At 47.6% G+C, this 27,463-nt stretch overlaps 1 protein-coding gene across 2 annotated transcripts in view; it reads left to right on the top strand.

The window, feature by feature from the left end:
- Nucleotides 1-7,303, top strand: part of LOC120374582 (zinc finger protein 271-like) — a 36,051-nt gene extending 28,748 nt beyond the window's left edge. For both annotated transcript variants that reach the window (XM_039494450.1, XM_039494449.1), the window contains exons 2-3: nucleotides 1,182-1,295; nucleotides 1,716-7,303. In XM_039494450.1, the coding sequence (XP_039350384.1) occupies nucleotides 1,920-3,281 (1,362 nt within the window). In that variant the 5' untranslated portion in view covers nucleotides 1,182-1,295; nucleotides 1,716-1,919 and the 3' untranslated portion in view covers nucleotides 3,282-7,303. The remainder of the gene's footprint in view (nucleotides 1-1,181; nucleotides 1,296-1,715) is intronic.
- The last annotated feature ends 20,160 nt before the right edge of the window (nucleotides 7,304-27,463 follow it).

Genomic DNA, 27,463 nt, shown 5'->3' with positions numbered 1-27,463 from the left:
TTACTCCATTCACTAGGAAGGAGATTAACGTTTTCCCTGTGCCCCTTTTCTGAGCCCAGTTATCCGCTGTCCAGGCCTGCCCATGATTATAGTCCATGAATGGGCAGTCCCACCTGAAATGGCCTGGCTGCTCACATGCAACTAGCCCCCATGGGATAAAGAGGTTTAGCCATTAATTCTCCTGAGTGGGATGATCCCTTCTAATGAGGCTGCTCTGCTTGACCCAAATGTCTCCTGGCTAGCTGAGGGTGGGATTCCGGGCTCCTCTACTGGCCTTTTGTATCCCCCTCTACTAGGATTCGGTGTCCAAGTCCCCTGGATAGCCTCTGAGTTTTGGGCTCAGTGGGACTTGGGGCCCTGGAGGTGCACCAGACTGGTTTTTGGCATTTCAGCTATGGACCCAAGGGACGGCAGGTAGTTCTCCACCATGGCAACGGCCTCTGCCGAGGTCTCTGGTCAGTGTCTCATCTCCCACTCAAGCTCCCCCCGAGTTCAAAAGAGCAGAGCTCAGTGGGGTCTGCTGGTTGTGAGAAAAGGGTGGGCAGGGTTTGGAGAAGGCACGGCCTGGGGGCCTCACCACTGTTGCTGTTCCATCCCAGGTCCCACCTTCCAAGTGGCTTTTCAGGAGAAGAACCTGTTTTCCCTTAGCCTGTTCCCTCTCTCCCATTTCCCTGGGCTTCTGAGCATCTTTAAACCTGTTCCTCCAACTGAAACATGCTCCACAGGCCGGAGGGCAGGGCTACCTGTGCCCAGTAGCGTTCTCTAACCCCATCAGGCCCAGTGTGAGGATTGTGTACCCCACAATTACATACAATAATATCAAGATATGCCTGTGTTATATCTGTCTGCCATTGCATCTCTCACTCTGCTCCTGTATTCTAATTCCTTCCACCACCGTGTGTGTGTCTTGTCTATATAGACTGTAAGTTCCTCAGGGCATGGAGCATCTACTACTCTGTGTTTATACAATGCCTGGAACAATGGGGCCCTGATTTTTATTGGCCCTTTGACACTACTTTAATGAACATGATTTAATAATAATAACTGTCCTGCTGCTTAGAACTATGGAAGCTGGCTTCAGGATGCTTAAAAATGAGCTGAGGTTAAAATCATGGAATGTTCTTTGTGACAAGTATCCCACAAATTCAGCTGATCTCTCTTGTTTTTGTTCTCTTACACAGGGTTTCCAGTTTCCAAACCTGATGTGATCTCCCGGTTGGAACGAGGGAAAGAGCTGTGGGTCGAAGATTGCCAGGGCTCTGAGGAAAGAGAGCTCCAGAAAGGTGCCCAGACAGGTGAGGCCTCAGCTAACCAACTCAGAAACTGTCCTTGAATGAAGGAAACATTTGGGATTCCCTACAAAGATCTTGTGATCTCTTCAAATTCAGAATTGTTCCCAGCAAGTGTGGCATCCTCGTGACAGGCACTCCTGGCTTCCTTTCTGTGCTGACTGACACCTGGCTGTAGCTCCCTCCCCAATATTCCTTCCTCCTGAACGGGATGTGGACCCAGAAATGACCCTCTCTTCTCTGTCCTCCGGGGAAGGACTTTAGGCAGGTCAGGTTGGGAGAGGGGTTCAAATCAAATCCTGTTTTGTTTGTTGTCTTCAGCACTTATTTTGGTTTGTTCCCACCTTTTCCCGTTCCTGTCTGGGATTTCCTTTCTCCCCAGCATAGGGAGTGACCGATGCCTGGATTCTCTCTCTATCCTTCCAGGTGATCGGATGGTGAGTGAGAACAAGGAGCAGAATCCACAGCAGGAATATGCTAAGCAAGTTGTACCACATGTGACATTAGCAGGAAGGTCCAAAGGCAAAGTTTCTTGGATTTGTGCAGAGACAAAAGCCTGTGAGAGTCAGCATAGGCCAGAGAAAAGCTTCAGTGTGTTATCAGACATTTGACGTTATTAGACATGAAAGAATGAACATGGGAGAGAGACCTTATCCATGCCTTGAGTGTGGAAAAAGTTTTAGTCAGAGCTCAACCCTCATCACACATCAGAGAATCCACACTGGAGAGAGGCCATACACATGCCCTGAGTGTGGGAAAAGCTTCAATCGGAACTCACACCTCATCACGCATCGGAGAATTCACACAGGAGAGCGACCCTACACGTGCGCTGAATGTGGGAAAAGCTTCAATCGGAACTCAAACCTTATCACACATCAGAGAGTCCACACAGGAGAGACCCCCTACACATGCTCTGAGTGTGGGAAAAGCTTCAGTCATGGCTCAGCCCTGATCACCCATCGGAGAATCCACACTGGAGAGACGCCCTACACATGCCCTGAGTGCGGGAAACGCTTCAATCACAGCTCACACCTCATCACACATCAGAGAATCCACACAGGAGAGACACCCTACATGTGCTCTGAGTGTGGGAAAAGCTTCTGTCGGAGATCTGCTCTTATCACACATGAGAGAATCCACACGGGTGAGACACCCTACTCGTGCACTGAGTGCAGGAAAAGCTTCAGTGAGAGTTCAGACCTTATTAGGCATTGGATAATCCACACAGGAGAGAAACCCTACACATGCCCTGAGTGTGGGAAAAGCTTCAACCACAGCTCAAACCTGATCACACATCGGAGAATCCACACCAGAGAGACACCCTACACCTGCCTTGAGTGCGGGAAAAGCTTCACCCAGAGCTCACACCTCATCACACATCGGAGAATCCACACGGGAGAGCGCCCCTACACATGCTCTGAGTGCGGGAAAAGCTTCAATCACTGCTCAAACCTTATCACACATCGGAGAATCCATACAGGAGAAACACCCTATATATGCTCCGAGTGCAGAAAAAGCTTCAATGAGAGTTCAGACCTTATTCGGCATTGGAGAATCCACACAGGAGAGAAACCCTACACATGCCCCGAGTGTGGGAAAACCTTTAACCACAGCTCAAACCTGAACAAACATCGGCGAATTCACACTGGGGAGACACCCTACACCTGCCTTGAGTGCGGGAAAAGCTTCAGCCAGAGCTCACACCTCATCACCCATCGGAGAATCCACACGGGAGAGCGCCCCTACACATGCTCTGAGTGCGGGAAAAGCTTCAATCGGAGCTCAAACCTTATCACACATCAGAGAATCCATGTAGGGAAGACACTCTGCTCATGCTCTGAGTGTGGGAAAAGCTTCAGCCGGAGTTCAGCCCTTATTAGTCATCAGCGAATCCATAGAGGAGTGACAAACTTCACATGCCCTGAGTGCGGGAAAAGTTTTAATAAGAGCTCAATTTTCATCAAACATAAGAGAATCCACACGGGCAAATAATACCATAAATCAGGAGTTCTCAACCTGTTCTTTCTGAGGCCCCCTCAACATACTATAAAACTCCAGGGCCCAGCAGGGGTGGGTAGCAACGTGGGGCTCTGAGCCTGGGGATGGGATACTTGGGCATAGGGGGAGTTTAACTTTTATTTTGGGGGGGCAAGGGCCGGCAGGACTCGGGCCAGCTCCGCACAGCAAGGTCCAGGGAAGGAGCACCGCCTCCAACCCCTGACTCACTTCAGCAGACCACCCACCTGTCTTGGGCTGTGTGCTGGTTGCTGCTCCCCAAGGGCTCTGCTAGCCCCGGAGCCAGGTCCCTACCTGGGCAGCTGTTACCGGCTGTGTGAGCAATCAAAGGGGGCTGGGAGCTGAGGAGCAGCTGCAACCCTGGGCACCAGCAGCAGATGGGGGAATGCCAGGGCTACCCACTCCATGGCAGCAGCAGCCAGAAGAGTGGCTGTCCCGCACTGCCTGGCTCTGACTTCCCATCTCTGACCTGGCCAGAGGGTGGGGCCTGATGGGGTGGAGCTGCCCCATTCTTTGTAAGGCACTGCAGTTTGGGGGGTCAACACCCTTGTGCCTCCTCAACTCTGCTCTTGGGCTCAGGGCTTCAGCCCTGTGCCACTTCTGGATTCAGTGGGGAGAGCTCAGGGTTTCAGCTCCCTGCTGCTCTGACTTCAGGGGAGGGAGGGGAGCTCAGGAGTTCAGCCCCGCACTGCTCCTGGCTTCAGTGCTTTGCGGGAGGGGGAGCTTGGGGTCATAGGTGCCAACTTTCTCTGGCACCGGTGGGTGCCCGTGCCCCCCCCCTTTCCCCATCCATGGCCTCACCACGACTCCAGCCTTTCCCTGCCCCTGGCCCCACCCCCATTCCAACCCCATCCCCAAAGTCCCTGCTCTGACTGCGCCCCCTCCCTGCCCCTATTGGATCCCTTCCCCGGCCCCACCTCTTCCCCCAGCGTGCTGCGTTCCCCCTCTTCCCCCCTCCCTCACTGCCCCGTGAATCAGCTGTTCCACGCCGCGAGCGCTAGGAGGGAAGGGGGAGAAGCAGGACGCAGCAGCGTGCTCGCGGAGGAGGCGGAAGCGGAGGTGAGCTGGAGCAAGGGGGCGGGGCCACTGGGAGCTGTTGGTGGGTGCTCAGCACCCACTAATTTTTCTCCATGGGTGCTCCAGCCCCGGAGCACCCACAGAGTCGGTGCCTATACTTGGGGTTTCAGCCCTGTGTCGCTTCTGGCTTCAGCCCTATGGGGGGGTGCTAGGGATGGGGCTTTGGCCCCACACCACTCCTGGTTTCAGCCCCGTGGTCAAGTGCGGGGACTCGTGGTTTCAGCTATGGGGCCCTGCAGACTCCCTGAAAAGGCTCGCAGAACCCCAGGAGAACCACCGCCATAAATGTCTGACTAGGGCTGGCCAAAGATTTTTTGTAAAATACATTAGTGAATTCCCACATAGTTTGTACCATTTTCTTCAGTGTGATCTTTTAGCTTAACATGAGTTGCCTGCCTCTGTCTTTTGCACCTCCTCCTTCTTTGGGGTGAATCCCATCATCCTTTATCGACTCCTTTACTTTATAAGTCCTGGGAGCATGTCCTTCGCCTGATAGAAACATCCATCAGCACCACATGCAGGAGATAGGGTTGATCTTGTCTAGCAACACTGATGTAAAAATGGCCTGTGCGTCGTCTCCACTGGGATTCTACATGGATGTAGCGGCTCAGTGTAGAGATCTTGTTGTAATAACACAACTACATTTGCAGGGCAGATATAACCCGGGTACAGTGGCTGGGGTTAGCTTGGCCGAGCTCACCTCCATCTTTTTTCCTAGTCTAGACAAACGCGAGCATCACATTGATACCATTCCCCCATTACAAAGTGATTGTTAGTCATCGAGTTCCCCTTTGGGGACAGATTTTGTCAATCCCAGTTGTTTTCACCTTGCTCGGGGTTTTGCAGGAAGAAATATTTTTCCTTCCATTTTCCTCATGTATAATAGATTGAAATAGAACAAAGTGGGGTAGGAAAAATGTGTCATTTCAGCCTCTGTGATACCCGAAAGAGATGGGGTGAGTCAAAGGGATTCCCTCCTTCCCCATCACTGTCACAATCCCCCCTCGCTCCAGCAGCATTAGCTTCTGTGTAAGCCACAATAGTGTTTATCCTCCCCACGTTCTACCCCTGCACCTCCCAATGTGTCACGTGATCCTAAATCAGAGTCATTGGGGCTAGATGTGAAATTGTCAATACCTGGATGGGGAATTTGAATGGATCCCAAACACAGAGTAATCATCCTGTGCTTTCATCTCTGCTTCCATCTCTTGGCAAAGCTGCTTCTGGGCTTTTTCCTGCTGAGCTGGGATTGTTGCAGATGGGAAGGTTGGCTGCTTTTCTCCCTTGTGATGAAGCTAAATCTTTTGTAAGTAACATGACTCAACAATAATGAGGTGGCACAGAGTGAAGGAAAATTGAATTGATCAGAGGAGAATGCAATGGGAGAATCTGTTTTGATTTTGAGTTATCAGACATAACCTGCTCTGGACTTTCATTTTATATGAAACTGAAAGTGTCTTCCACCCCTCTGTGTTGTGGGTTTTTCTTTCTGTTCTGAAGTCGGTTTGGTCTCATAATTGGATATTACCTTTGTTTGACAGAATGTACCTCAGATTTATTCGGACTTTGAGACAAATGACCGTTTGCTAAAATGGTAATATCTTATTTTCTATGGGTCTTTTCCCCACCCCTCTATGATGACCTGGAAGACGTTCAAGTGTAGTTCAGCCAGCGGGAAAGAATACTCCAACTATTGGGCTTGCTCCTACGGAAACAGTAGGAATTTAAAATTTCTACTTTAAAACAGTGAAGAACAGCGTACTGCAAATTGTGCAATGAACTGACATGATCGCACTTGTTGTGGGTGCAATATAAATTAATAACGAGATGTCCAATAACTAGTCTTAATTTATTAATCAAGGATTATTAGTCAAGGATTAATACAGCATAATACAGAAAGGAAGAGTGCTTACATTACCAATCCCTCTGGAAGACAGGATTGCAGAGCTCACACTGTCTCAAAGATCCTGCACTTATCCCTCCTGTATTTATACCTGGGGAGGGGGGGGGGGAGTTTCACCATTTTCCATGCATCACATTATCTAACATGTTTTCTATTTTCTGTGACTTTTTCATAGACAGTAATTGCTACACCTTCTATGTGGGGGATATGTTGTAAGTTTCAACATGGCGTATATTTTACATTTTGACAGTTATACAGGCCCCATGCATTAAACAAAAACAGAAGCACGAATTTTGTTGTGACCATTAAAGGCATAGCATTACCTATTGTTCTGCTATGTTTTTGCCTAGCCCTGATATTACAATACATCAGCTATCTCTTTCTGTAACGTAAATACAAAAGCATTTTGGATGATCTTAAGATGAGGCCAATTCAAGAAATATATGTGATATTATATATAATATTAATATTGTATGTACTGTTAATATTGGCTAACGTTATAGAAATTACAAACTTTCTCTAACCTAACTTCATCTATATTGTAGTAGCCAGGTATATCATAACATCTAGAAATTGGTTTTTTTAAGTGCATTTTACAAGTTTAGAATCCTAGAATATCAGGGTTGGAAGGGACCTCAAAGTAGGACTAATTCCCAGGCAGATTTTTGCCCCAGATCCCTAAATGACCCTCTCAAGGATTGAACACTAGCCACTGAGTTATCCCTCCCCCCAAGCTTCTTGTACCTCAGTTTTTGCTGAATTTGCATTCTCCAGCACAGATACAAAGGAGAAGTTCGTACAAAGATCACAGCATCTACTTATCATACAGTTTCAGAAAATTTAACATGAGTATAAAGGACTTCAAACAGGGCTGGCCTCACCATGAGGCAAACTGAGGCTGCCGCCTGAGGTGCCAGAATGTGGACGGGCACCACTAGGACCCGGAGTGTAGAAAATTGTGTCTGGTGCTGGTGCATATGTATTCTCCCTGCTCTAGATGCACAGAGCTGGTGGAGGGCTGTGCTGGAGGAAGGAGGGCACAAGAGACATAACAGGAGGCAGGAGAAAAGGTGAGAGGGAATAACAGAAAGCAGCAGGAGCTGCAGGGAGAGAGAGGAGGAGGCGCCTCTTATGTACCTCTCCAGCACCCCCAGGAGCCTGGACTGATTCACACCAGCTTCTCAGGGAGCTTCCTGGTTCCTGCTGCTTCCCTGAACCCGCTTGAGGAAAACAGGCAGTCAACTGACATAATAGGAGCCAGTTAGGCCCTTAAGATGCTGATATCTTCCCTCACTCAGGCCCTGATACCAGCCTGCTTATTTGTCCCCTTCCACTGAGTGTTGAGAGCCACTATACCTGGCACAGAACAACAGTCATGAGTGAAAGAAGAAAACGCCCCTCTGGGGCAGCATTCAGAAAAAGAAAGAAAGCAAAGGAAGCTTTTCTATCTAAGCAGGAAGGAGCTCTCCTGAGATACACAGACACAAATGTTCACGGTGAGCCTTTTGGCCCCAGTGAGGATGTGAGTGGTGAGGAGATACCCTCTAACTGGAAGATCAGGCATGTCTACACTACGAAATTAGGTCAAATTTATAGAAGTCGTTTTGTTAGAAATCCTTTTTATACTGTCGATTGTGTGTCCCCACACAAAATGCTCGAAGTACATTAAGTCGGCGGACTGCATCCACAGTACCGAGGCTAGCATCGACTTCTGGACCATTGCACTGTGGGTAGCTATCACATAGTTCCCGCAGTCTCCACCACCCATTGGAATTCTGGGTTGAGATCCCGGTGCCTGATGGGACAAAAACAGTGTCGCGGGTGGTTCCGGGTACATGTCGTCAGCCCCCCCCCCCCCCCATGAAAGCAACGGCAGACAATCATTTCATGCCTTTTTTCCTGGGTTACCCCCTCAGCTCACCGTCACCGTACGTCTCCTGGGTGCTGGCAGACGTGGGACTGTATTGCTACACAGCAGCAGCTCATTGCCTTTTGGCAGCAGATGGTGCATTACGACTGGTATCCGTCATCGTCGTGCTCCTGGGTGCTCTTTTAGCTTACCTCGGTGAGGTTGGTCAGGGGCACCTGGGCAGACATGGGAGTGACTCAGCCAGGTCATTCCCATCTTCTGCCGAGCACCCAGGAGATGACGATGGCTAGCAGTTGTACTGCACCATCTGCTGCCAGCCTAAGATGTAAAAGATAGATGGAGTGGGTCAAAACAAGAAATAGACCTGATTTGTTTTGTATTCATTTGCTCCCCTCCCTCCATGAAATCACCGGCCTGCTAATCCCAGGTTTTTGAGTTCAATCCTTGAGGGGGCCATTCGTTGTGACAGTTGTTTGTGTTTCTCCTTGATGCAAAGCCACCCCCTTTGTTGATTTTAATTCCCTGTAAGCCATGTCGTCAGTCGTCCCTCCCTCCATCAGAGCAATGGCAGACAATCGTCTTGCGCCTTTTTTCAGCACAGACGCCACAGCACTAGGAACATGGAGCCCACTCAGATCACCACGGCAATTATGAGCACTGTAAACACTACGCGCAGTATCCTGCAGTATATGCAGAACTAGAACCTGCCAAAGCGAAACCAGGCGAGGAGGCGACGGCAGCGCGGTGATGAGAGTGATGAGGACATAGCCATGGACATAGACTTCTCATAAAGTACGGGCCCCGGCAATGTGCACATCATGGTGTTAATGGGGCAGGTTCATGCCGTGAACAAGCACAGTCTGGTGGGACCACATAGTGTTGCAGGTCTGGGATGATTCCCAGTGGCTGCGAAACTTTCGCATGCATAAGGGCACATTCATGGAACTTTGTGACTTGCTTTCCCCTGCCCTGAAGTGCCAGAATACCAAGATGAGAGCAGCCCTCACAGTTGAGAAGCGAGTGGTGATAGCCCTGTGGAAGCTTGCAACGCCAGACAGCAAGTGGGCAAATCTACTGTGGGGGCTGCTGTGATCCAAGTAGCCAACACAATCAAAGAGCTGCTGCTATCAAGGTAGTGACTCTGGGAAATGTGCAGGCCATAGTGGATGGCTTTGCTGCAATGGGATTCCCTAACTGTGGTGGGACGATAGACAGAACCCATATCCCTATCTTATCACCAGAGCACCAAGCCAGCCAGTACATAACCCGCAAGGGGTACTTTTCAATGGTGCTGCAAGCACTGGTGGATCACAAGGGACGTTTCACCAACATCAACTTGGGATGGCCGGGAAAGGTACATGACACTCGCATCTTCAGGAACTCTGGTCTGTTTCAAAAGCTGCAGGAAGGGACTTTCTTCCCAGACCAGAAAATAAACATTGGGGATGTTGAAATGTCCATAGTTATCCTTGGGGACCCAGCCTACCCCTTAATGCCATGGCTCATGAAGCCGTACACAGGCACCCTGGACAGTAATCAGGAGCTGTTCAGCTATAGGCTGAGCAAGTGCAGAATGGTGGTAGAATGTGCATCTGGATGTTTAAAAGCTCGCTGGTGCAGTTTACAAACTCGGATAGACCTCAGCAAAGCCAATATTCCCATTGTTATTACTGCTTGCTGTGTACTCCACAATCTCTGTGAGAGTAAGGGAGAGACGTTTATGGTGGGGTGGGAGGTTGAGGCAAATCACCTGGCTGCTGATTACATGCAGCCAGACACCAGGGCGGTTAGAAGAGTACAGGAGGGCACGGTGCACATCAGAGAAGCTTTGAAAACCCCTTTCATGACTGGCCAGGCTACGGTGCGAATGTTCTGTTTGTTTCTCTTTGATGAACCGCTCCCCCTTGGTTCACTGTACTTCCCTGTATGCTAACCACCCTCCCCTCCCCCCTTCGATCACCACTTGCAGAGGCAATAAAGTCATTGTTGCTTCACATTCATGCATTCTTTATTAATTCATCACACAAATAGGGGGATAACTGCCAAGGTAGCCTGGGAAGGGTGGAAGAGGAGGGAAGCACCGGGTGGGGTGAGGGAGGAGGGAAGGACAAGGCCACACTGCACTTTAAAACTTACTTATTGAAGGCCAGCCTCCTGTTGCTTGGGCAATCCTCTGGGGTGGAGTGGCTGGGTGGCCTGAGGGCCCCCCCCCCACCGCGTTCTTGGGCGTCTGGGTGAGGAGGCTTTGGAACTTGGGGAGGAGGGTGGTTGGTTACACAGGGGCTGTAGCGGCGATCTGTGCTCCTGCTGCCTTTCCTGCAGCTCAACCATATGCTGGAGCATATGAGTTTGATGCCCCAGCAGCCTGAGCATTGACTCCTGTCTTCTGACAGCAAGCTGATGCCACCTATCATCTTCAGCCTGCCACTTACTCTCTTCAGCCCGCCACCTCTCCTTGCATTCATATTGTGCTTTCCTGCACTCTGACATTGTCTGCCTCCACGCATTCTGCTGTGCTCTGTCAGTGTAGGAGGACAGCAGGAGCTCAGAGAACGTTTCATCCCGAGTGCATTTTTTTTTTTGCCCTCTAATCTTCACTAGCCTCTGGGAAGGAGAAACATGCAGCTGCTGGAGGAAAAAAAAGGGAGAGTGGTAGTTAAAAAGACACATTTTATAGAACAATGAGTACACTCTTTCATGGTAAACCTTGCTGTTAACATTACATAGCACATGTGCTTTCGTTACAAGGTTGCATTTTGATGACTTCACCCCCTCCCCCCACCGCGTGGCTAACAGTGGGGAACATTCAGCCACAGGCAAACCGCTCAGCAGGAATGGGGACCTCTGAATGTCTGCTTAATAAAACCACCCTATTTCAACCAGGTGACCATGAATGATATCACTCTCCTGAGGATAACACAGAGAGAGCGAGAACGGATGTTGTTTGAATGCCAGCAAACACCGGGACTATATGCTGCAATGCTTTGTTCTGCAATGATTCACGACTACATGCTGCTGGCCTGGCGTGGTAAAGTGTCCTACCATGGAGGACGGAATAAGGTTGCCCTCCCCAGAAACCTTTTGCAAAGGTTTTGGGAATATATCCAGGAGAGCTTTATGGAGATGTCCCTGGAGGATTTCCACTCCATCCCCAGACACGGTAACAGACTTTTCCAGTAGCTGTACTGGCCACGAATGCCAGGGCAAATTAATCATTAAACACGCTTGCTTTTAAACCATGTCTAATATTTACAAAGGTACACTCACCAGAGGTCCCTTCTCCGCCTGGCGGGTCCGGGAAGCAGCCTTGGGTGGGTTCGGGGGTTACTGGCTCCAGGTCCAGGGTGAGAAACAGATCCTGGCTGTTAGGGAAACCGGTTTCTCCGCTTCCTTGCTGTGAGCTATCTTCAACCTCTTCTTCATCTTCCTCATCCCCAAAACCCACTTCCGCATTGCGTCCTACTCCATTGACGGAGTCACAGCACAGGGCTGGGGTACTGGTGGGGTACTAGAATGGCATGCAGCTCATCATAGAAGTGGCATGTTTGGGGCTGTGACCTGGAGCGGCCATTTGCCTCTCTGGTTTTTTTGGTGGCTTGCCTGAGTTCCTTAATTTTCATGTGGCATTGCTGCAAGTCCCTGTTGTAGCCTCTGGCCTTCATGCCCTTGGAGACTTTTTCAAATGTTTTGGCATTTTGTTTACTGGAACGGAGTTCAGCTAGCATGGATTCGTCTCCCCATACAGCGATCAGATCCCATACCTCCCAAGTCACCACCCAAGAAATGTACACGCACCACTACTTGGAAAAACAATTCAAATTGAGATCATACAGTTACTGGCAACAAAAGTCAAACAGAAGATTGTGGCAGATCTGAAGTCAGCAAAATATTACTCTGTTATTCTGGACTGCACACCTGACATCAGCCATATAGAACAAATGACTTTAATGGTGCATTTTGTAACAACAACAGAACCTAGTGAAAATGTCCCTGCAATGGTCACTGTAAGAGAGCATTTTCTAGAATGTATTGACATTGATGATACTACAGGAGCTGGTATTGTGCTTCTTAAAAAGCTGGAAGATACGGGAATTGCGATAGCTGACATGCGAGGTCAGGGCTACGATAATGGTGCCAACATGAGAGGAAAGACCAGAGGAGTGCAGACACGGATCCAAGAGTTAAACTCTCAAGCTTTTTTTGTCCCATGCAGTTCTCACTCATTGAACCTGGTGGTCAGTGATGCAGCATCAGCTTCTAGTGAGGCTGCTGAATTTTTTAATGTAATTCAAAGCATCTATCTACTTTTCTCTGCATCAACTCATTGATGGCAAATTTTGAAGCAACCTCTGGAAACATCCTCTGTGACACTGAAACCACTGAGTGCCACACGATGGGAAAGTCAAGTGGAGGTGATAAAGCCTATCAAACACCAAACTGGGAAGATAGATGATACCATAGTTGCCATTGTGAAGGATAATGCTATGACAGGAACTGTTCATGGGAGAACAGTGACAGAGGGAAATGGAATCACCAGAAACATACTGTGATAGGCCCAGGCCAGTTGGGAACAGCAGAGGTGTACAAGGGAGATATACTGCCCACTGGATAAGCAGTTTTTTGTTCCCTGAGTGACCAGAGCAGGGGCTGCTCCAGGCTAATGAGAACACCTGACTCCAATGAACCTGCTAAGAGTCAGGGGAGGCTGTTAAGCACCTGACTCTAATTAAGGCCCCTCTGATGCTATAAAAGGGCTCACTCCAGTCAGGCCAAAGGGAGCCGGAGGAGAGGAAGTGCGTGTAAGGAGCTGGGAGCAAGAGGGGTGCAAGAAGCTGAGAGTGAGTAGGCACTGCTGGAGGACTGAGGAGTATAAGCGTTATCAGACACCAGGAGGAAGGTCCTGTGGTGAGGATAAAGAAGGTGTTTGGAGGAGGCCATGGGGAAGTAGCCCAGGGAGTTGTAGCTGTCGCACAACTGTACTAGTAGGCACTCTAGACAGCTGCAGTCCACGGGGCCCTGGGCTGGAACCCGGAGTAGAGGGCAGGCCCGGGTTCCCCCAAAACCTCCCAACTCCTGATCAAACACAGGAGGAATTGACCTGGACTGTGGCTTCTACCAGAGGAGAAGGTCTCTGGGCTGTTTCCCGACCCACAGGGTGAATCTGTGAGGCGAGCAAATCCGCTAATAAGCGCAGTACCCACCAAGGTAGAGGAGGAACTTTGTCACAATACGTAACTTCAAATTTCTGTGTGGCTTAGTGTTGTGGCATGACCTACTCTTTGAAATAAATGTTGTAAGCAAGAGACTCCAAGGTGTTAACCTTGCTATATCTGGAGCAATGAAACAACTGGACAAAGCAAAGTCATACCTACAGTCTCGATGGGTCAGATGAGGGATTTCAAAAGGTTCTGAAGACTGCACAGAAGTTGGCAGAGGAACTTCACATTGAAGCTATTTTCCCACCCATTCAAGAATACAAGAGTCACCGAAGAAGAAGACGTTTTGATTACAAGGCACGGGGTAATCCCATAAGAGACTCCAAACAATTCAAAGTTGAATTCTTTAACCAGGTGCTAGATTGTGCAATACAGTCAGTTGAACGTTTCATGCAGCTCAAGGAACACAGCAGTATATTTGGGATGTTGTATGATATTCCAAAACTCCTCCCTATACCTGAAGAAGACCTGCACCAGCAATGCAGGGCACTAGAGACCGTGTTGACACATGATGACATGCGCGATATTGATGTGAGTGATTTAGGTGATTAATTGAAGCCCTTTCAAGATACATTTCAGCTGGATCAACTCCAAAGGCTGTTCTGGAATATATGTGCACAGATAAGATGACCACCCTCTTTCCAAATGCTTTTGTTGCTCTGTGCTTACTTCTAACACTTCCTGTAACAGTTGCCAGTGGAGGACGCAGCTTCTCCAAGCTGAAGTTAATAAAAACACGTCTACGCTCACAATGACACAGGAGAGGCTGGTCGGCCTTGCAACCATCTCAATAGAGCATGAGCTGGCCCAGACTGTGGACCTTCAGCAGGAAGCAGTTCAAAGCTTTGCAACCAAGAAGGCCCGGAAAGCACCACTTTGATTATTCAAACATAAAAATGCCAGTGTTTACTATGCAGACAAGAAAAGTTACATTTGCTGTTCAGGCATTTGAATGTTAAGTGTTACTTAACATTTTTTGAACAAGGCATTTTAAGTTGTTAGTTCTCCTTTATTGGGGTAGGTAGCAGAGCAGTACCATGAGAAGAGTAGAACAGGAAGAAGGCAAAATTGGGACCTTTCAAAGTTTTGGCCCAAGCAAGGGAGCGTGGGGGCGTCATTTGAGCTCCCCGCCTCAGGTGCCAAAATGTTGTGGGCCAGCCTTGGGTGGCAAAAGTGACAAGACTGAAAAGCCTACAGATTTTTTAAAAACACCATAATAGAGGCTCAAACTATTTTTATACCCCAAATAAGCAAAAGACACACAAACAAACAATAATATATATATTTTTTTCAGGTACATGAGAAGCAGGAAGCCTGCCAAACAATCAGTGCGGCCACTGGACACTCAAGGGTCTAAAGGAGCACTCAAGGAAGACACAGCCATTGGGGAGAAGCTAAATGAATTCTTTGCATCTGTCTTCACTGAAGAGCATGTGAGAGAGATTCCCACACCTGACCCATTCTTTTTAGGTGACAAATCTGAGGAACTGTCTCAGATTCAGGAGTCAATAGAGGAGATTTTGGAACAAATTGATCAATTACACAGTAATTAGTCACCAGTACCAGATGGGATTCACTGAAGAGTTCTCAAAGAACTCAAATATGAAATTATAGAATTATTAACTGTGGAATGTAACCTATCACTTAAATCAGTCTCTGTACCAAAAAACTGGTGAATAGCTAATTTGACACGCCAGTAAGCCTAACTTAATGCTAAGCAAATTCATTGCAACTATAGTAAAGAACAGAATTTTCAGACCAGTAGATGAACACAATTTGTTGGGGAAGAGTCAACACGGCTTTTCTAAATGGAAATCATGTCTCATCAATTTATTAGAATTCTTTGAGGGAGTCAAGAAACGTGGACAAGGGTGAGCCAGTGAATATAGTGTACTTGAACTTTCAGAAAGTCTTTGACAAGGTCCCTCTCCAAAGGCTATTAAGCAAATTAGGCAGTCATGGGATAAGAGGAAAGGTCCTCTTGTGGATCAGTAAGTGATAAAAAGATAGGGAGAAAGGGTAGGAATAAATGGTCAGTTTTCACAATGGACAGAGGTAAACAGCAGGATCCCACAGCGATCTGAACTGGGACCAGTGTTGTTCAATATATTCATAAATGATTTGGAAAAAGAGGTTAAGAGTGAGATGGAAAAGTTTGCAGAAGATACCCATCTTGAGTAAATTTGGTAAATCCAAAGCAGATGGCGAAGAGCTACAAAGGCATCTCACAAAACTGAATGTCTGGGCAACAAAATGGCAGATGAAATTCAAAGTTGATAAATGCAAAGTAATGCACATTGGAAAACATAATCCCAACTATACATACAAAATGACTAGGTTTGTTACCACTCAAGAAAGATCTTTGCATCATTGTGGATAGTTCTCTAAGAACATCCACTCAACATGCAGCAGGAGTCAAAAACACTAACAGAATGTTAGGAACTATTAGGAAAGGTATAGATAAAAAGGTAGTAACTATCATAATGCCACTGTAAAAATCCATGGTACACTAACACCTTGAATATTGTGTGCAGCTCTGGTTGCCCCATCTCAAAAAAGAAACATTAGAAATGGGAAGGGTACAGAGAAGGGAAATAAAAATTATTAACTCTATGGAACGGTTTCCGTCTTAGACATAGCACAAGAGCCGGAGGTCACCCGATTCAATTAATAGGCAGCAGGTTTAAAACAAACCAAAGGAAGTACAGCTGAACCCCATTTATCTGACCCTCCATTATCCGGCTCTGTGTATTAACTGCACAACCAGTGCACGTAGGTCCAGAAGCAGGTGCTCTGTCCTGTGGGCAGGAGGTGTTAATGCAGCATCACACTTATCTATTCTCTGAATTATCTAATTTTTTAAATTATCCGATCTGGCCCCAGTCCCTATTCAATCAGATAAACAGGGTTTGGCTGTATTTCCTCATCCAACATATGCCCAAAACTATAACTATAAAAAGGAATTAGATAAGTTGATGGAGCATAGGTCCATCAATGGCTATGAGCCAAGATGGTCAGGGATGCAACCCCATGCTATGGGTGTCCCTAAACCTGTGACTGCCAGAACATGGGATGGGGTGACAGGGATGACAGATCACTCAATACATTTACCTGTTCTGGTCACCCCTCTGAAGCATTTGGCACTGACCACTGTAGGAAGACAAGGTACTGGGCTAGACAGACCATTGGTCTGAGCCAGTATGGTCATTCTTATGTTCTTAACTGTTTTGTTTATGCTCCCTATCTTTGGGTAAATCACATGCCTCATACCTTGGAAATCTCTGCCCCCCCCCAGTTAATTTGCCAAAACAAAACTGGTTTGCAATGGACCTGCAGCAGCCAGGAGTGCACAGCTTCCAGATGGTTATAGCAACCCGCTTCTCGACCAACTTCACCCCTTCTTGCATGTGTCCTGACACTGCAGAGTTAGGACAAGCTGCTCACAGAGCTCCAGAAACATCACTTTCTGCATATGGAAGTTCTGCAGCCACAGCTGGTCATCCCAGGTCTGCATGACAATGTGATCCCACCAGTCTGTGCTTGTGGCCCTTCTCCACAGGTGCTGCACTACATAGGAGGCATCAGCAGCTACACCAAGAATCATGAGCAGCATCAGCCAGTTGACTGGTATCCTCCTCCTCCGACAGGAGCCTTCACTAGCTCAGAATCTGCCACCAGCATCTCACCTATGTTTTGCTCTTTTATGAAACAGGAGTGAAAACGCAAACATGGCAAATTCTTCCCCAATGTTACTGGCTCCAGTTGCCGGCAGCTTGCAGACCCAAAACTCAGCTTGGCTGGCTGTATTGGCAGGTGAGACAACTTCTGATAAAGTGCTGTGGGAGGGACGCTCAAGTGTTTCCATGGTGCACAAGGAACAAAGGGCTGAAGAGGCTACAGCTGGGAGAGCGCTAGGAAGCCTGGGAGAGACTGATTCAACTGGGTCTGCGCAGTGCACTGTGGGCACGTGAACGCTGGTGTGAGACTCAGGTCTTGAAATTCTAAACCCAGGGTCACCGTTCAGTGTGGACTCTCCAGCACAGGCTTAGACACACTGAGCCTGCAGATCAAGTCCCACACACCCAGGCTCACATTGCAGTGACTGTTACAGTCTGACGGGGGAGACGGTTACACAACTTGTCTCCTTCCGTAATTTTCCTCTTCACAGAAAGTTTATTTTAAAGCTGATCAACATAAATTCCATTTGAACAGAAATAATTAAAGTCTATATTGGGTGTCCATTCTCATATACACTACTTCTCTCAACCCCTTTGGAGTGAGGTTTTACTTCAGCACTGCTTAATCCAAAGGGGCTGAATTACAACAAATAAACTTTTGAGTATTAGTTACCATTTCCTATAATACCGATGAGGAAATAAAAAAAGGAAGAAAACCAATATAATTTGCAGTATTACAATATAATTCTGGCTATCACATAATCAGTCTCTTATTCTGTAATAATTAACATCATCTTTAATTCCATTCTCACTAGTAACAACAAACATATTCAAAGATTACAAAATCTTATCATATGCATTATTTCCCTCTCAATCCTCATTTCCTCCAAATGAGCCCCATCGTGCTGTTCTCCACTAACACAGGTGCCTTCCATTTCCGTGAGTTCATTTGTCTCTGGGGTATGTCTACACTGCAATGTAAGCCTGGGTTTGAGCCCAGGCTTAAGCCTAATCCCCCTTGCATCTACACTGTAACTGTGCTAACCCATGGCTCAGACCCAGGACCCTGCAGGGCTGGAGGGCCCAAGCTGGACTTATCCAAGACCCAGGTTCTGGGTCCCGTTGTATTGCAGTGTAGATATGGCCCCATTTCACTGGGGTCCCAGGAATCTGCTGGAAGTATCCCACCTCTCACACTCAGGATCTCTCTCCAGGGGGAGGGAACTCCAGTTATTAGGAAGAGACAGGTATTTGTAATGGGCAATTCGATCATTAGAAACATAGATAGCTGAGTTTGCGATGACCAGGAGAACCGCATGGCTTGCAGACTCTTCTGAGTAGTTGCTGCAACAGCTGAGGAAGCTCTTAGACGGACTGTAATATGGATGGTGAGCAGTCAGCTTCTTGTGCCCTGCACAGGATATGCCATGTTTGTCTTTCTTCCACAGTACAGAAGCGACTTAGTCTGTACAAAGTGCAAGCTGATCTCCATCTTGGAAGAGAAGATGCAAGGTCTGGAGAAACAAGTATCAACCTTGCATAAGAGAAAATGAAGATTTCCTGGACAGACATCAGGATATGCTTCTATGGGCACAATATTCTGAAGAATCAGAGCAGGCTGCGCAGCGGGGACAGAAGGACGGTGAAGAAATTTGGCAGCATGTGACCTCCAGAAGAAGAAAGAGGAGCATCCATGTACCAGCAATACAGATACAGGTGAGCAACCATTTTCATCTTCTGTCCACAGGTACTAATGCAGAGAGTGGACTAGATGATACATCTGAGGGAAGGGAGCAGAAGGAGACTCCACTGATTGGAAGGCATGAGTTGCGCTGTCCTAGGGATGGGTGTTCCATGACCACTGCTCCCAAGAGGAGGAGGTGGATGGTGGTGGTCGGGGACTCCCTCCTCAGGGGGACTGAGTCATCTATCTGCCGTCCCGACCAGGAAAACCGAGAGGTCTGCTGCTTGCCAGGAGCTAGGATTCACGATGTGATGGAGAGACTGCCGAGACTCATCAAGCCCTCGGATCGCTACCCCTTCCTGCTTCTCCACGTGGGCACCAATGATACTGCCAGGAATGACCTTGAGCGGATCACTGCAGACTACAATACTCTGCGAAGAAGGATAAAGGAGTTTGAGGTGCGAGTGGTGTTCTCGTCCATCCTCCCTGTGCAGGGAAAAGGCCCGGGTAGAGACCGTTGAATCGTGGAAATCCAATGAATGGCTACGCAGGTGGTGTCGGAGAGAAGGTTCTTTGACCATGGGATGGTGTTCCAAGAAGAAGGAGTGCTAGGCAGAGACGGGCCCCACTTAACGAAGAGACGGAAGAGCATCTTTGCAAGCAGGCTGGCTAACCTAGTGAGGAGGGCTTTAAACTAGGTTTGCCAGGGTAAGGAGACAAAAGCCCTGAGGTAAGTGGGGAAGTGGAATGCTGGGAGGAGGCATGAGCAGGAGAGCGGAAGAGAGGAGGACTCCTGCCTCATACTGAGAAAGCAGGACAATCAGCGAGTTATCTTAAGTGCATATACACAAATGCAAGAAGCCTGGGAAACAAGCAGGGAGAACTGGAAGTCCTGGCACAGTCAAGGAATTATGATGTGATTGGCATAACAGAGACCTGGTGGGATAACTCACATGACTGGCATACTGTCATGGATGGATATAAACTGTTCAGGAAGGACAGGCAGGGCAGAAAAGGTGGGGGAGTTGCATTGTATGTAAGAGAGCAGTATGACTGCTCAGAGCTCCAATATGAAACTGCAGACAAACCTGAGAGTCTCTGGATTAAGTTTAGAAGTGAGCAACAAGGGTGATGTCGTGGTGGGAGTCTGCTATAGACCACCAGACCAGGGGGATAAGGTGGACGAGGTTTCTTCTGGCAACTAACAGAAGTTACTAGATCACAGGCCCTGGTTCTCATAGGGGACTTCAATCACCCCAATATCTGCTGGCAGAGCAATACAGCGGTGCACAGACAATCCAGGAAGTTTTTAGAAAGTGTAGGGGACAATTTCCAACTAAACCAACTAGGGGCAGAGCTCTTCTTGACCTGCTGCTCACAAACAGGGAAGAATTAGTAGGCGAAGCAAATGTGGATGGGAAGCTGGGACATAGGCACCGACTCCATGGGTCACCCACAGAAAAAAATTGGTGGATGCTCAGCACTCACTGGCAGCTCCCCGTGGACCCGACCATCCCCTTGCTCCAGCTCACCTCCACGAGTGCGCCTCCGCATCCTGCTTCTCCCCCATTCCAGAGCTTGCGCTGTGAAACAGCTGATTCGCGGGGCAGAGAGGGGGGAGGACTGGGAATGTGGCACGCTGGAGGAAGAGGCGGGGATTTGGGGAAGGGATCCAATAGGGTCAAGGAGGGGGCGGAGTTAGGGCGGGGACTTTGGGGATGGGGCTGGAATGGGTTAGGGTCAGGGGCTGGGATGGGGTGGAGTCAGGGCAGGGCAAGGGATGGGGGGGGCACAGGCACCCACCGGTGCAGGAGAAAGTTGACGCCTGTGACCTGGGAGGCAGTGAAAATGAGATGGTCGAGTTCAGGATGCTGACATGAGGAAGAAAGGAGAGCAGCAAAATATGGACCCTGGACTTCAGAAAACAGATTTTGACTCCCTCAGGGAACTGATGGGCAGGATCTCCTGGGAGAATAACATGACGGGGAAAGGAGCCCAGGAGAGCTGGCTGTATTTTAAAGAATCCTTATTGAGGTTGCAGGAACAAACCATCCCGATGTGTAGAAAGAATTGTAAATATGGCAGGCGACCAGCTTGGCTTAACAGTGAAATCCTTGCTGATCTTAAACACAAAAAGGAAGCTTACAAGAAGTGGAAGATTGGACAGATGACCAGGGAGGAGGATAAAAATATTGCTCAGGCATGCAGGAGTGAAATCAGGAAGGCCAAATCACACTTGGAGATGCAGCTAGCAAGAGATGTTAAGAGTAACAAGAAGGGTTTCTTCAGGTATGTTAGCAACAAAAAGCAGGTCAAAGAAAATGTGGGCTCCTTACTGAATGAGGGAGGCAACCTAGTGACAGAGGATGCGGAAAAAGCTAATGTACTCAATGCTTTTTTTGCCTCTGTCTTCACAAACAAGGTCAGCTCCCAGACTGCTGCACTGGGCAGCGCAGCATGAGGAGGAGGTGACCAGCCCTTTGTAGATAAGGAAGTGGTTTGGGACTACTTAGAAAAACTGGACAAGTTCAAGTCCATGGGGACGGATGCACTGTATCCAAGGGTGCTAAAGGAGTTAGTGGATGTGATTGCAGATTCATTGCCCATTATCTTTGAAAACTCATGGTGATCGGGGGAGGTTCAGGATGAGTGGAAAAAGCCTACTGTAGTGCCCATCTTTAAAAAAGGGAAGAAGGAGGATCCAGGGAACTACAGGCTCAATTCTGTCCCTGGAAAAATCATGGAGCAGGTCCTCAAGGAATCAATTCTGAAACACTTAGAGGAGAGGAAAGTGATCAGGAACAGTCAGCATGGATTCACCAAGGGCAAGTCATGTCTGACTAACGTAATTGCCTTCTATGAGGAGATAACTGTCTCTGTGGATGAGGGGAAAGCAGTGGACGTGTTATTTCTTGACTTCAGCAAAGCTTTTGATACTGTCTCCTACAGTATTCTTGCCGGCAAGTTAAAGAAGTATGGGCTGGATGAATGGACTATAAGGTGGATAGAAAGCTGGTTAGATCGTCGGGCTCAACGGGTAGTGATCAATGGCTCCATGTCTAGTTGGCAGCCAGTATCAAGCAGAGTGCCCCAAGGGTTGGTTCTGGGGCCGGTTTTGTTCAATATGAAGAATAAGGGGGGGGATTTGATTGCTGCTTTCAACTACCTGAAAGGGGGTTCCAAAGAGGATGGATCTAGACTGTTCTCAGTGGTACCAGATGACAGAACAAGGAGTAATGGTCTCAAGTTGCAGTGGGGGAGGTTTAGGTTGGATATTAGGAAAAACATTTTCACTAGGAGGGTGGTGAAGCACTGGAATGGGTTATCTAGGGAGGTGGTGGAATCTCCTTAGAGTCCTAGAATCATAGAATATCAGGGTTGGAAGGGACCTCAGGAGGCCATCTAGTCCCACCTTCTGCTCAAAGCAGGACCAATTTCCAACTAAATCATCCCAGCCAGGGCTTTGTCAAGCCTGACCTTAAAAACCTCTAAGGAAGGCGATTAATAGAATAGAATAAAGATTGCTTTCAAACCATACAATCCTTTTATTAAAAATCAACAACTGGAGGAGAGAATCAAACAAAAAAAATCAGCAGTGAGGGGGATGGGAGAAGGGAAGGTCCCAAGAGGAGGTGGAGTCCCAGAATGGCTAAAGATTTGTGTATGTTCAGGGATCAAATCCAACCTTCTCCTTTGGCGTACAGTACAGTAGGTGCTGTACTTCAGCAGGGCCAAACTGAAGAGGGACGGGTGTTGAGTGCAGTGGGCAGTGACAGTCCGCATGGCTGGACGCTTACGGGGCAGGAGTGGAATGCCACAGGTATAGATTGGAGCCAGGAGGTTGATAACAGCATGTTGGCGGTGTCTGGGGGGAGCATGGGAAAGAGTTTTGCGACAGTGGCTGCAGGGGAGGGTGGGCGCGGAGCTGCTTGGTTTGCAGAGCGTGTCCACTTGGCGCTCCATAACGTTTAAGAGCCGATCCGTGGCGTCATTCTGGCGTGCCACATTCTTTCGGTTTCTCTTCTCGCTGTCCTGCTACTCCTTCAACTCCTGTTTCTCGGCAGTGGAGTGCATAATAACATCACGCAGAAAGTCCTCCTTAGTTCTTCTTGGCTGCTTGCTAATTCTGTGCAGCAGTTCAGCCACAGACAACTAAGAGGAAGGCTGGGCTCCCAAGGTCGTCTCTCTGAAGTTTAAAAGCAACATTTTACAGAAGCAGTATTGTTTGCAACAAACAACCCTGATTCAGTGATTTAAAACACTGCCACTACTCACATACCTGTCACTAACCAGCTTCCCCAGGCAAGCACACATGAGCCACAAGACCCCCAAAATGGAGTAGCCGCAGGGCAGGGTAAATCACTCTTCCTGGACCCTGCTGTGCACTGGGCACATGGGTCTTGGGGAGAGCCAGCGCTGTGTGTGTGTGTGGGGGGGGGGGCTGATAATCATTCCTGTCCCCACACTTTCTACAGGATGTGATCATTATGGAAGATATCTTGCTGCTGAGGGTGAGCAGGGAATCAAGGGAGGGTCTTCTCTAAGACTGCAGCTTCTACCCTGGCCCCTATATGGCTGGCCTGTGTGCAGCAATGGTCCCCCCCCCACCCATGATGGCACAGTGACGCAGGAAAGTTACTGTTAATGGGGCAAGAAACAAAGCCGCTCTGCTGAAGAACCTGCAGAAGCGGATTGCCAAGTATCTCCATGAGCGTTTCCTGGAGATCTGAGGGAGATTCCCGTGAAGTGAGGGAGTCAATCAACAGCCTGTTCCGCTGCTCAGACTAGGCATGTGGTGGGAGTCAAACCTCCTTTCTGCAACCCTCCTGCCTCCAACAACTCACATCAGTGATTCCCAAAATCAGATCCACTTACCAGGGGCCTCCTCTCCTGTTTGAGCTTTGCCAACATCTGACAGCTGTGGCTGGCTAGGCTCCTCCAGGGTAGAAAAGAGCTCTTGGCTGCATGCATCTCTGACCTCCAAGTCATCCTCTGCCTCTGGGTCCCCCTCCTCATCCAAGATCTCCTCCTCCTGACTTGGTCCACGCTCAACTGGCACGCGAGCCACTGAAGTCTCCACAGTGGTCTCCACAGTGGAGGTGGGGTCGCTACAGAGTATCATGTCCAATTCTTCGTAGAACCGGCAGCTCATGGGTGCAGCACCGGAGTAGTGGTTTGCCTCCCGCGCCTTGTGGTAGGCATTCCGCAGCTCCTTCACTTTGACTGTGCACTGCAGTCATGGCCTCTTTGTCATGCATTGTGAAATCTGTCCATAGGTATCATAATTCCTATGGCTGGACTGCAGCTGGGACAGGGTTTGGCTGCATTTCCTCTCCCCAAATGCTGATGAGGTCCAGCAGCTCAGCATTGCTCCAAGTGGGAGATCGCCTGGTGCGTGAAGCGAAAGATGTGCTGAGACCACTGCACACATCACCAAGCAAACAGGAAGGGGACTTTCAAATTTCCAAAGAAATTTATGCAGTGGGGATGACAGGTGGTCATCTGAGGGCAGAGCAGTAGAGTTCAAACCGATGACCAGAGAGGTGAGAACAGGCATTGTGCGACCACGGTGTCTACAGCGCTATAGCCCCAGCGCAGAAAACTCTACACCTCTCGTTGGGGTGGTTTTTTTAAAGTGCTGCAACAGCGCAGTTTCTATGCACTAAGTGGCTTGGCGGTGTGTACACCTCAGGAGTTACAGCACAGAAAGCTGCTTTACTGAGCAGAAACTTGCCAGTGTAGACAGGGCCTAAGTGATCTGAGGAGGAGCTTTACTCCTGTCCTGGGCAGGTGGCTGCACTCAGAATGCCCTAAGCAGTTAGTTAGTGGAGGTGCTTTCTTCGACTGACACGGTCTGTTGCGTGAGTAGCTGTTCCCTCTGGGGTGGTACTGTGTAATCACCATGCAGGAATCCTTATTTAACTAGAGCCTCAAAGCACAGAATACTCTCTACTGTGGGACATGCTGAAACGGGTCTTTAATGGCCCACAGTTGGGCGGATTGTTACCAGTGCCAGTGAAAATTTGGAAACAATGTTTAGTGCATAGTAATTTTTTTGAGAAAGAATCACACCTTCAATAAAGGTTACATAATATACATCTCCCTAATAAGCCTCAATTCCCCAAGCATAAACCCTTAGTAACTGCGTTGCCCTTACACAGTATCCTGATTGGCAAACAAAGCAGGTATGGCTACCAGTTCTAGATGGAGACTTCTTTTCTTTTCTTCTTTCCTCTTTCAGGTACTTGGTCTGTCAAATGTCTCCTGGAGTAAGGTCTAGGTTACCCTGAGGCCTTCTGGTTCAAAAGTCCCACAAAGTTCCCTCATCGCTGGGTCTTGGTTATGCTGAGGCCTTCTGGCTCCCAGTGTCATGGACCTCTTCAGATGTTAACTGGGGAGCTAACCGGATAATTGACTTTGTTTAGCATTTACACCTTTTCTTCTCAAAGGAGTCAGATGTCCCAGAACTATGCCCTGTGGATGTTTTATTACTGGTTGGTTTTTTTTCTAATTCATATTTTGGAAGTGGGGCTGCAAAAAAGATGCAGACCAAAGCTCAATCAACATTTACTCTCTCATCAATCATTCACTTGAGCTCTTAGTGCGGTGTCTTCCAAAAGTGGTTATTTCGACTTGGGTCAGCCTGTACCAAACCCACTGACCGCATGCTTTACGTCGTCTTTATTTTGTGAGCTGCCCCTCTTGCCCCCTGGCTGATATATTCCAAAATTGAAACACTTGCACAAAACGAGCCATTTCAGTACTTCTAGTACATTTCCACAGCTAATGCTAAGTGAATTCTGCTCCCAGAATCCTTTAGCTACTTCAGACATCCCAAGCCACACTGAACTCATGCTTATCACGTTCATTCATATCAGCTACAGTAATTCACAATCATTTGGCACTGTCCCAACAGCTTCACAATAATCTGGCACCGTCTCAACAGTCCCCCACTCGAAATCCAATTATCAAAGGTAACTGTGATATCGCACCAATCATGCCAATTATTTAGCATGCCTCTTATTGAATCATGTGGCCCCTTTTTGAACTACAGCCTCATTTTATGATCTTCGAAAGCATAACCTGACCATTTGATTTTAAAGTTTTCTGCAAAGCTTGTCTTTTTTTTTATATTGCTTACACATTTGGTATCCAAAACAGAAGCACAAAAGAAGTAACACTGTGGTTCCACAAATCCAACACAACATTGCCCATTCCATTCCATTCTGTTACTTGACATACAATTCATACCAAACACACATTCTAGATCTTATATTCTCTGCTGCTTTTAAAATATTTTTATATTTTCAAGCAAGCACATGCTTTACAGTTATTACAAGCCTAGTTGATTGTTTTATTTGATCCAAAGTTTTTTGGTTTGTTTGTATTTCCATATCCCAATCTATAGTATTTCATTCTATTGCCTTTACATTTGGTGATATTAATTTAGGGTGAATTATAAAGATTTAGTCATTTGGGGGTGCCATTGGTATTGCTTACACTGGAAGTTAATTATTTCTCCGTGTGTACATCACATTTTGTTGGTTGTTTATTGTTTCATTACCTCCCCCCCTTTTTTTTGGATGCCAACATATATTTTGATTTATTTCATTTAGTCTCCACCAACCATTTTTCCATTGTAAAGTCATAGTAAGGTTACCTCCTTTTCATTCCAAATTCCAATTTCCTTTTTTAATTAAGATGTCCCATTCCCACTGGGCTTTTATTACTTGTTTTCATCCTTCTCTGGGTATCCACCATAATCGATTTCCCTCTGGCACTACTTCATAATACCCTGTTTCACTTCTCCAGGCGCTTGCATATATTACTGGATACACTTCTTGTACGTCTCCATTAGCTATACTGGAAAGGACAAGGGTCACTGGTGTATGGTACATGTATGGCCTTGCACCTTTCAGGTATCTTGGAATGACTGATTAACAAAGGAATAACAACTTAATGCCCAATTAAGTGCATCTGGCCAATTACCTCTCCAACTTTGTTCCAAAATATAATTTTTTCCACTGTTGTCCCAGGATTCCCTGGAGTTCTATACACACTTCCCCCAGGACAATCCTGAGCGAATATCTTTTGTTTAACCATTTCCAAAATACTTTCCCCAAGTACTTTACTTAATTCCATTACAGAGGGTTCCATTTCTTGATCCATTGTTTTGCCTTGTTCCCCAGTGTGTGCTGTTTGTACCAATTGTTCCAAAAAATTTCTTAAAGTCTCTCTACTTTCAGAGAGTCTGTATTTCCTGATTGCATCCCAGTATTCAGTGTTTCCCAAATTGTCTCGCTGTTTTCCCCCTTCGATCCCAGTGAAATAAGTGTGGCTGCAGTAAGCACTATTGGGGAAACAACTTTCCTATGACGTCTGTCCAGCACTTTTGCAGGGGGTTGGTTTCAAGTTGTTGCCCCCAGTAAGGTTTACTTTGGCTGGGACTTTGATAAAATCTGCACCATGATCCACCCCAATACTGGAATTTAAACTTTGCAAAAGCTTTTTTGCAACTTTCCCCTCCCGCAGAGAATTAACCTTGGAGGCTACTTTCAGGTTTTGGGATTTATTTTTAATATTTCTTTAAACTGTTAGCAGACCAAATAGGGTAACTGAGTCCTTTTATTCAGGGCTGGCTCTGGCTTTTTTGCCACCCCAAGCAAAAAAAAAGGGGGGGAGGGGGCAGAGCAGCAAAGCAGGGGGAAAAAAATCAAAAACACGGTGCAGC

This window comes from Mauremys reevesii, linkage group 11, assembly GCF_016161935.1.
Source record: "Mauremys reevesii isolate NIE-2019 linkage group 11, ASM1616193v1, whole genome shotgun sequence".
Taxonomy (NCBI): domain Eukaryota; kingdom Metazoa; phylum Chordata; order Testudines; family Geoemydidae; genus Mauremys; species Mauremys reevesii.
The sequence above is the reverse complement of the archived record's forward strand: the minus strand, read 5'-3'. Positions and strand labels throughout refer to the sequence as shown.